This window comes from Lepidothrix coronata, unplaced genomic scaffold (genome assembly GCF_001604755.1).
Source record: "Lepidothrix coronata isolate B3197 unplaced genomic scaffold, Lepidothrix_coronata-1.0 Scaffold29, whole genome shotgun sequence".
Lineage (NCBI taxonomy): Eukaryota > Metazoa > Chordata > Aves > Passeriformes > Pipridae > Lepidothrix > Lepidothrix coronata.
This window is the reverse complement of record NW_016690209.1, coordinates 3,564,648-3,573,193: the sequence shown is the minus strand read 5'-3', so window position 1 is coordinate 3,573,193 and position 8,546 is coordinate 3,564,648. Positions and strand designations below refer to the sequence as shown.

The following is an 8,546-nucleotide window of genomic DNA, read 5'->3' as shown; positions in this document are numbered from 1 at the left end:
GTGGGCTGTGCGGGTGCCGTGTGGGCTCTGTGGGCTGTGCAGGGTCTCCGACGCTTCGTGCAGACCCCGCGCTGCCAGTGAAGGGCAGAAGGAGGCGCGAGGACCCCCGCGGCAGGGCTGCCCCACTTCCGCCTGCAGGTTTCCCCGCCGTCCCGCGCAGGCGATCGCCACGGGCACCTTTCCCGGTTGCAGCGCGGAGCCGCCGGAAGGGGCCCTGGGCGCACTTCCGGGCCGGGCGGTGGCGGCACCGCGGCTGGGCCGGACCGGAGCGACCCCTCGGACCCCCCGGGCTCCCCGCGCCGTGCCCCGACGGACAGCCCGGCGCCACCATGATCACCTCGGCCGGTGAGGCGGCGGCGCGCGGCCGCGTTTGCTCGCCGGGGTTTCGCTGAGTCAGGGCCATGACTGGGCACCGCCGCGGTTCGGCGGAGCCGCCCCTCACGGGGCTCCCCCGGCCCGGGCACCCACAGGAGCTGCTCTGCGGTGCGGCACGGCCGGTGCTGGAAGCGTAGCGCCGCATACGTGATCTGCTGGTCCCTCACGAGGGCTCCGGTGCCCGTGCGGGTTCGGGCGGTGCGGGGGGGGTGAACAGGGGATGTGAGGGGAGGGCTCGGTGCTTCCAGGGGACACCGCGTGGGGGGTGTGAAACCGGGGGGCTCTCAGGGTCCACGGGAGGTGCGGCAGGGACTGAGAGAGGGAACGGGAAGGACTTCGGTGGAGTTCAGGAACGCGAATGCCTCGCGGAGTAACTGTCAGTCCGGAGAGGTCGGGATAATGAGGCGAGTGAGGAGGGAGATGTTACCCACTGTGGGCCTACTGAAAGCTCGAGAGTGTGAGAAAATACGGGAAGTATTTCCAAAAATACTCAGGCCAGGAATTAACACCTGTGTGGTTGTGGCTCTGCCGCAGGAACAGTGCAGAGGACAACAGTCCCCAAGTGCTTTTCTCTTTCTGAGCCCTTTACTTCGTTTAACTCCTACTTTTAAGTAATGGGAAGTAGGAATTCATTTTGGAGGGGCTTTAAAAAATGTAAAAATGACATATTGAAGTGAGATGTGTAGGCAGTGTGTGAGAGAGATTGTTTCCTCCTGAAAGATCAGGAACGCAGGAGCTTATTTAAAATAAAAAATTTTTAAAAAATCACAAAAACCCTCAAAGCAAACGTTTGGAGTAGAGTTTCAGAAAGCAGCTGGAAGGAGCACTGTGGGCTGGGCTGCTGAACCTGCCTTGCCTGCCCAGAAGCCCCATTGGTGCTCCTTCAGTTGCTGTTACTGATGGACCTGTGTCTCACCTGGTTTTTAAAAGATCTCTTTTTTTTTAAGAGATAATGGAGGCTCTGTGACCTTGATAGGCAAAGTGCATAACTGTATTAGTGTGAGAAGACTTTTCATACCATCAAACCTCATTCTGTGAAGCTTCACTAAAGCTTGGTCTTACTCCTCCTGTTCATATCTGACACAAAGGTCAGATTATTCCCTTCCCCCAGCTGCCCTGTACCTGGACTCTGCACCTTTCCCAGATTTCCATAGACCAACTAGTTCCAAGCCTCCAGCCACCTTTCAGGAGCTGATTCCCAGAGCTCCCTGTTCTTCCTGCCCAGCTCTGAACTCCTGGGTTTGCTTGTGACTCTCACGAGATGGTGCCCAGCTCTGGACACGGGGCTGGGCTGGGATGTGGTGCCAAGGGGAGGGAAGGTGCCTCAGGGATCTGCCAAGAACTGCTCTCACACATCTGTGTGAGGGTTGTCTTCTCCTTCTCCCACTGCAGCCAAGTGATATCATTGATCGTGTTTCATCTTAACCCTCTCTGCTGTTTGTATTCTCTGTTTGTACATTTTAGTTTGGACCTGCACATGATCATTTTAGATTTGTCAAGATCTTTTGAAAGCCCAGTTCAACCCATGGCCCTCCAGCCTTCCCAGTTTCACATCTTAGATTTAGAAGGTCCTCAAGCTGTACAACAGAGGAAAGATTTAAAGCACTGAATTGGGTTGGACTTTGATCAAATCCTCTTCTGACCCTTTCTGTTGCATCGTTGCAGTCTGACAGTGAAACCACCCAGAATCATTCTTCAGATTAAGCTCCCCCAATATCTGTGAACCTCTCAGTAATGTCAGTTAAACAGTATTTCTGTAGATGTTTGTACAAATGTTCTGGGACAGCATCGGGAGTCTTGTAAAAGCTATGAGGTGTGACATCTCTTATCCATGAGGCCTGCTGCCTTGGCATGAAAACATTCTCTGAGTTCTTGTCTAATATGTTTTTCTCTGAGAAGGATCATCTTTTATAAATAATGTGCCTTCTCAGTTATAAATTCTGAACTATTTTACATCATGTTTATACAAACTTGAATCTGATTTTTGAAATTTGATACTGAAGATTTGAAACCAGCAGTCCAAAGACAGCCTTCTTTTGTGTTCTGTTGGTTTTGAACTAAATAAGAAGGTCGCTTTTGATACAGAGAGTCCAAAACTGACTATGATCTTGCTTTGCAGCTGGAATTATCTCTCTTCTGGATGAAGAAGAGCCACAGCTCAAGGTAAGCTCTTACATCTGAGAGCAAACAGCAGCAAATGCATTATGTTGAGAGCTTAAAATCAAAAAGGAGTGGATCTCGATAATTAATGGTTGGACAGCAACAGTTGGGCATCAAATTGTATCCAGCCTGCAAGCTGAAAGAAAGGGCTTAAGTAGCAGGATAACAGATGGCAAACTTCCTTGTTTTGAACATGGATCAAAACAGAACTTCAAATGTAAAATCTCTGTTCATCAAAGCTCCCAGCTCTCTGATGGTGACGGCGCTTTGTTACTTAAAATTGTTCCAGAGACTGCATTTAGACTCTGTAAAATTCAAAGCTGAAGAACATCTAGAGTTTTTAGCGTAGTTTTAGCAATGTAGAACAAAATCACAGTTAAAGTTTTCACTTGGAAAAAAAAAATCACAGTAGTAGTATGAAAAGAAAACAGCAGCAGAAACTTTACAGTGTCTAAAGCATATGAATCCACAGAACAGCAAACCCTCAGAAGGGTGGTGTGTTAATGGTTACCAGTTACTTGAACAGTTAAGGTGGCCCGTTTTAGGAGGGGAAGATGTACCTTGTAAGTTGGTAATCGACTAAATGATTTTTTTGGATAAGACACAGGTGGTGCTGGATGCAAATGAGCCCTGCTTTTACAAGTGGGTTGATTCCAGTCTGGATACTGTTTGCCTGCTAAAGTACTGTGTCCCTATAAATAAATAGAGTTGACTGGCATGGAGCACACAAAGGTTGTCACAAAGACTTTGAAAACTTTGCATTTCAAGGAATTTCACCTATCAGTTGCTTTAGCCAGTCATTCATCACAGAGGGACCGTGGGAAGGAATGCCAGGGCTGCCTTACCTGTTAAACGAACAGCCCTTTATTTGGAAAGGACTTGCAAAGATCTTTTAAAATAGAATTTGCTGTTGAAATAGGTCAGTGTTTATGATATCCATCTTAGGGGGTACTTAATTTTTACTGGGGAAATGTGGTAAATGCATTTTTAATGTAATAAAACTTTTTTTTTTTTGGTAGGAGTTTGCTCTTCACAAGTTGAATGCTGTTGTCAATGACTTCTGGGCAGAAATCTCTGAGTCAGTGGACAAAATGTAAGAGAAAACACTTAATGCTTTGGGGTGTGCTGCTTAAAAAGAACATGAGATATAAAAAGTGGGTGTAGTTCTGTTTGCTTGACACTGGCTAGTACAGCATCTAGCTCCATATTTCCTGGAAAGCACTAAGGTGTGTGGATGTGGGGTTGGAGCTGTAGTCCCAAAGATGGAAGTTAGGTCAAGCTTGTACTTGTGTGATGTTGCCTTAAAGAGATCTGAGTACACAGAGCTGATGTTCTTCTCTCTCGTCTCTGCAGTGAAGTTCTCTATGAAGACGAGGGCTTTCGGAGCCGGCAGTTTGCTGCTCTCGTGGCTTCTAAAGTGTTTTACCACCTGGGAGCTTTTGAGGAGTCTCTGAACTATGCCCTGGGAGCAGGTGACCTCTTCAATGTCAATGACAACTCGGAATATGTGGAGACCATCATTGGTAAGCAACTGTTGCTGTGAAAGAAAAACTGTTACATTTCCAAAGCTACAGTAACTTTGAGGGCTTATTTGATTTAGCTGCTTTTCTCTGTATTCCTCTTGCTGTCCTTGTGTTCATTTAAACTGATGCTGCAGCTGATTTTACCCATTTTATTTGTACTTTCTTTCTTCTGCTTTGCAATTCTGTAATGGAACTGACTTAGGAGTTATGGCATTTTTTCCCTGTTCTTAACCCTTGTTCTATAGCGAATTCCTAATAGAAAAATTGCTTTGGTTGTTTATTGTCCTTTCTCTCATTTGTGTGCTGATGTTATTATCAATTTCACCATAACTTTGGAAAGAATTGACTAGTAGGCGTAGCTGCACACCTAACTGAGCGGGACAGTTGTTTTTATCCACCTTTAACCAGATAGCAAGTCAGCTGTGGAATGCATGTAGAATTTGAATGCCTGTTAAAAGTCTCGTCTGCTGGTGTCACGTGCCTTGTATAGGATTTGATGGACTAGGGCTGGCTCTCAGTCTCCCCAGTCAATGCCTGCAGTGGAGCTAGGAAGTCTCCTATTGCTGTTTCCTCATTTAAGATATCGTGACACTTGAACAATGGTTATATCCTTGTTTTCATTTTTAAATGAGGGTTTGTTAGGAGATAAAAGGAATACCTTACACTACTATTTGTATATGACTACACAGGTAGTTCTTGTGCCTCACCTCTGTGAAGCTTCCCATATGCTGTATTTGCTGGTAGAACGGGTAAAAAACTTCACCTGTAAAAAACTGCAAAACTCTAAGAAGTTGACTTTTCCCCCCATATTTGTTCATTACCTCTTCAGCAAAATGTATTGACCATTACACCAAGCAGTGTGTGGAGAATGCGGAGCTGCCGGAAGGGGAGAAGAAACCTGTGGATGAGAGGCTGGAAGGGATAGTGAACAAAATGTTCCAGCGGTGCCTGGATGACCACAAGTACAAGCAGGCCATTGGCATCGCCCTGGAGACCCGCAGGCTGGACGTCTTCGAGAAAACCATCCTTGAGTCGGTACGTACCAGGGACAGGAGGTGCCTGGAGCTAGGCCAGGTGTGGATCTGGAAGTGAAGTGCAAGATCCGTGTTGCTGTGGAACTTGCCCTGTTTTGTATGAACAGAATAAAAGATAAAGCTCAGAGATGTTCAGTTCAGCATGGTCATGGAAGGCAGAGCCACTCAGGGCTGTCAAGTAGAGAGAGGCTCCTTACCTTTAAGAAATCCTTGAGCTACAAGTTGCTGAGAGAATATTCCCAGGAAGCTTGGTTGTATGCCCTCTTCTTAAGGTATTCCTTGTCAGCTACTGGCAGAGATATGATACTGGACTAAGCAGACCTGGCATAATGTAAGAACAGCTCTTTTATTTAGTTGTACCTGTCATCTGCTGTAATTCACTGTGGGAAGGAATCCTTAGGGTAAGTGATTGATTAATGGCAAGCAAAACAAAAAAATTCAAGTAGTTGGATGAGCTGCTCTAATCTTCAGTAAGTGGCTGTGTGCAGTCTTGGCTTTCCCTGACTCCAAGGCAGAACAGCCTGACTTTAACATCTTCCACTGAGGTTTTAAGGTAAGTCATGCTACTATCAGTGGCAGTAAGAGAAGCACACCTGTAGTCATTTGCAGCAGCTTAGCAGTTGTGTACTGTCTTGTTATGCTGCAGTGTCTCAGTCATATGCCAGACACATAGTTTAAATCCTTTAAATTTTACCATTTTTCAGTTTACAGCTTTCCCATATGTTTGGGTGTCTCCCATTTCCATATATGAGAATGATAATCACAAGGCATTCATCTTGCTTTCTCTATTCTCTTCATTGTCCTATGCATTTACTAACTTAACTGCCCATTGTAAATCCCTCATTTTGAATTACCTTTCTGGAGTCCAGTAACCAAATCCGTTTCAGGCTCCAGCAAGAAATAAGTGTGTTGGGGATCTTTTCTTGGTGCGTGGTTTGTTTTGCTGGCGTTTTATGTTAGTGCAGTGAATCTCACTGCATTCAAAACTGAGTGTTAGAACAAGAAGGGTGAAGAAGGGGAAGTAGATGTTAAACTTTTAAATTAATCTTTTGCATGTTTTGGCTGCTGAACTAAATATTGGTCCTGTATGGTTTTGGTGGTGTTCTTTCTTTAAACTGCAATACACCTCCATATAATGTTTTCTGAAAATGGGAAAGGAAACTGTGAAGATTTATATGCATATGTGTTGTCTCTGCTTTATAAAATAGAAAAAGGGATAGCTTTGTTTTAGTTTCTAAATCCTGCTTGTCAGTCCAAACCCAGACTTGATATCCCTGAATTTTATTTCAGAATGATGTTCCTGGGATGCTGGCCTACAGCTTGAAGCTCTGCATGTCCTTGATGCAGAATAAACAGTTCCGTAATAAAGTCTTGAGGGTTCTAGTTAAAATCTACATGAACCTGGAGAAACCAGACTTCATCAATGTGTGCCAGGTAAACTTCTCAGACTTGCGTTTAAAGATAATAGAAAGTAACTCTTCTGTAGATGTATTTGACTTGGAATTTACCTGCTCTCTGTTTTTTGTTCAGTTACATTAAATATCATGTAGTGGTTTTGTGCTTCCAACATATATCAAAGGGAGACCAAAGTGAAAAAGAGATGTAAATATTGCACATTTGGTCAATTTATAGGGAAAGAAATGTGTTCAAAGGCAGTTTGAGGACATAGACAACTCTGACAGCATATTTTAAGCCGATGTACAGAGTATCAGATGGTAGGTTCACAGCTTGGAATTTTATTTATTCCTCCCAAGAACATTTCCAGTACTTTGTTTTTTTGGTAAGCCATTGTCTGAGAGTGTTTAGACAAACAGTTATGAAGTTTCTCAGGTGTTCTCAGGTCTTTGCCAGTCTTGGTATGTGCATGTGACTCAGCCACATGCATGTGACTCAGCCTGTTTCATTTTATTGGAGACATCGCTACAAAATGACTGATGCTTCTTCAATGTGATTTTGAAATTTGCATTTAGTAGAACAACACTGTCAGTTTTCAAAGATAAAGCTGCAGAAATAGGAAGGTTTGAATGATGTGTCTTGAATTTGTAGTATTTGGTCTTGTTTTTCAACTGACCTATGAAAACTCTTCAAAATTTTCTATTGTCTCCTATAAGAAAGAAGTTTTCTTTCTTTGAAGGGGTGTTCTGTGGAAGCAGCAGATGAGGGATTTGGAGTGTGGCCTTGGGTACTGTTGCTTTTTCATTCTGAAATATCTAATGTCTCCCGAATTTTATTTTTTTTTTTTTGTTCTTCCCTTTCTCCTACTCAGTGCCTGATATTCCTGGATGACCCACAGGCTGTGAGCGACATCTTGGAAAAGCTGGTGAAGGATGACAACCTTCTCATGGCCTACCAGATTTGCTTTGATCTGTATGAAAGTGCTAGCCAGCAGTTCCTGTCCTCTGTCATCCAGAATCTCCGCACAGTTGGCACTCCCATTGCCTCCGTGCCTGGATCCACCAACACCGGCACCATCCCTGGATCGGAGAAAGACAGGTGGGGAGATTGTCTGTATCCAGCCTGATCCCTGCACTGTCTTTGATAGTGTGTGATGGAGAATCCTGCCTAGATCAAGGCTGGTTAAATATAAGGTTTTATGCAGCTGTGAGGAAGTGGATATAAATGCTTTTGAATCACTGACACGGGCATAGCAAGCATTTTCCTCCCTTTTCCAGTGAAATAAAGGCACAGAGTAATTTATGTCAGCCTGCGAAGCATTAGAACAAGTTGCTAACGACAGCTTAATATGTTTCATTTCCCTGCCAGCACTCTAGGATCCATGCTAATAGTGAGGAGCTCAGAGCTTCTGGGCGAGGCTATAATTATCCTTGCTGCCTCGTTTGTTGACCTTGTTTTCTCACCTGTCTCTGCTTCTTCATTCCCTACAAGCATCTCTATTCTTGTTGTCTCTATGTATGGAATAATAGAGTAGGATTTTCCAGGCCTTTGTCTTCAAGTTCCCTGAAAATTGAACTGGGAGGAGTTTTCTGTTCAGCAGCAACCTCCAGACAGTCAGCCCTTGTCCTGTCAGAGTCCTGTTTCCAGCCATGATCTCCAAATCCCAGGCTACTCTTTCAGGACAGTGTTCAACTGTAATTATAGTTCTTGATGAGTTACAAGTGATGAACTGGGTTGCATTTCTCATTTTTGTTTTATTTCAGTGATACTATGGAAGCAGAAGAGAAGCCAGGAAGCACTTGTGCAGCAGGGAAGTCTGCGGAAAATGTAAGTGCCATTTCCAAAGTACATTCCTTGCTTAATTTTTCTTATGTGTTCTCTTTGAATCCTAAGGGTTGCTGAATTGGTTTGGCTAATAAAGAGTGGACTTCCTTTTCTGTCTTGCTTGGAGACAAGGTGACAGATAATCTCTGAGAACCCAATATCTGACAGTCCAGCAGTTCAGATACTGAAAGCTGGGCAAGAGTGGGAAATGGGCAGAGTTCAATGGGAATTACTG

At 44.5% G+C, this 8,546-nt stretch overlaps 1 protein-coding gene across 1 annotated transcript in view; it reads left to right on the top strand.

Annotated features, from left to right (window-relative positions):
- The first annotated feature begins 231 nt into the window (after positions 1-231).
- Positions 232-8,546, top strand: part of PSMD1 (proteasome 26S subunit, non-ATPase 1) — a 71,608-nt gene continuing 63,293 nt past the window's right edge. The window contains exons 1-8 of the mRNA XM_017810714.1: positions 232-345; positions 2,495-2,538; positions 3,555-3,628; positions 3,889-4,058; positions 4,888-5,093; positions 6,383-6,526; positions 7,359-7,585; positions 8,251-8,314. Of these exons, the coding sequence (XP_017666203.1) occupies positions 330-345; positions 2,495-2,538; positions 3,555-3,628; positions 3,889-4,058; positions 4,888-5,093; positions 6,383-6,526; positions 7,359-7,585; positions 8,251-8,314 (945 nt within the window). The 5' untranslated portion in view covers positions 232-329. The remainder of the gene's footprint in view (positions 346-2,494; positions 2,539-3,554; positions 3,629-3,888; positions 4,059-4,887; positions 5,094-6,382; positions 6,527-7,358; positions 7,586-8,250; positions 8,315-8,546) is intronic.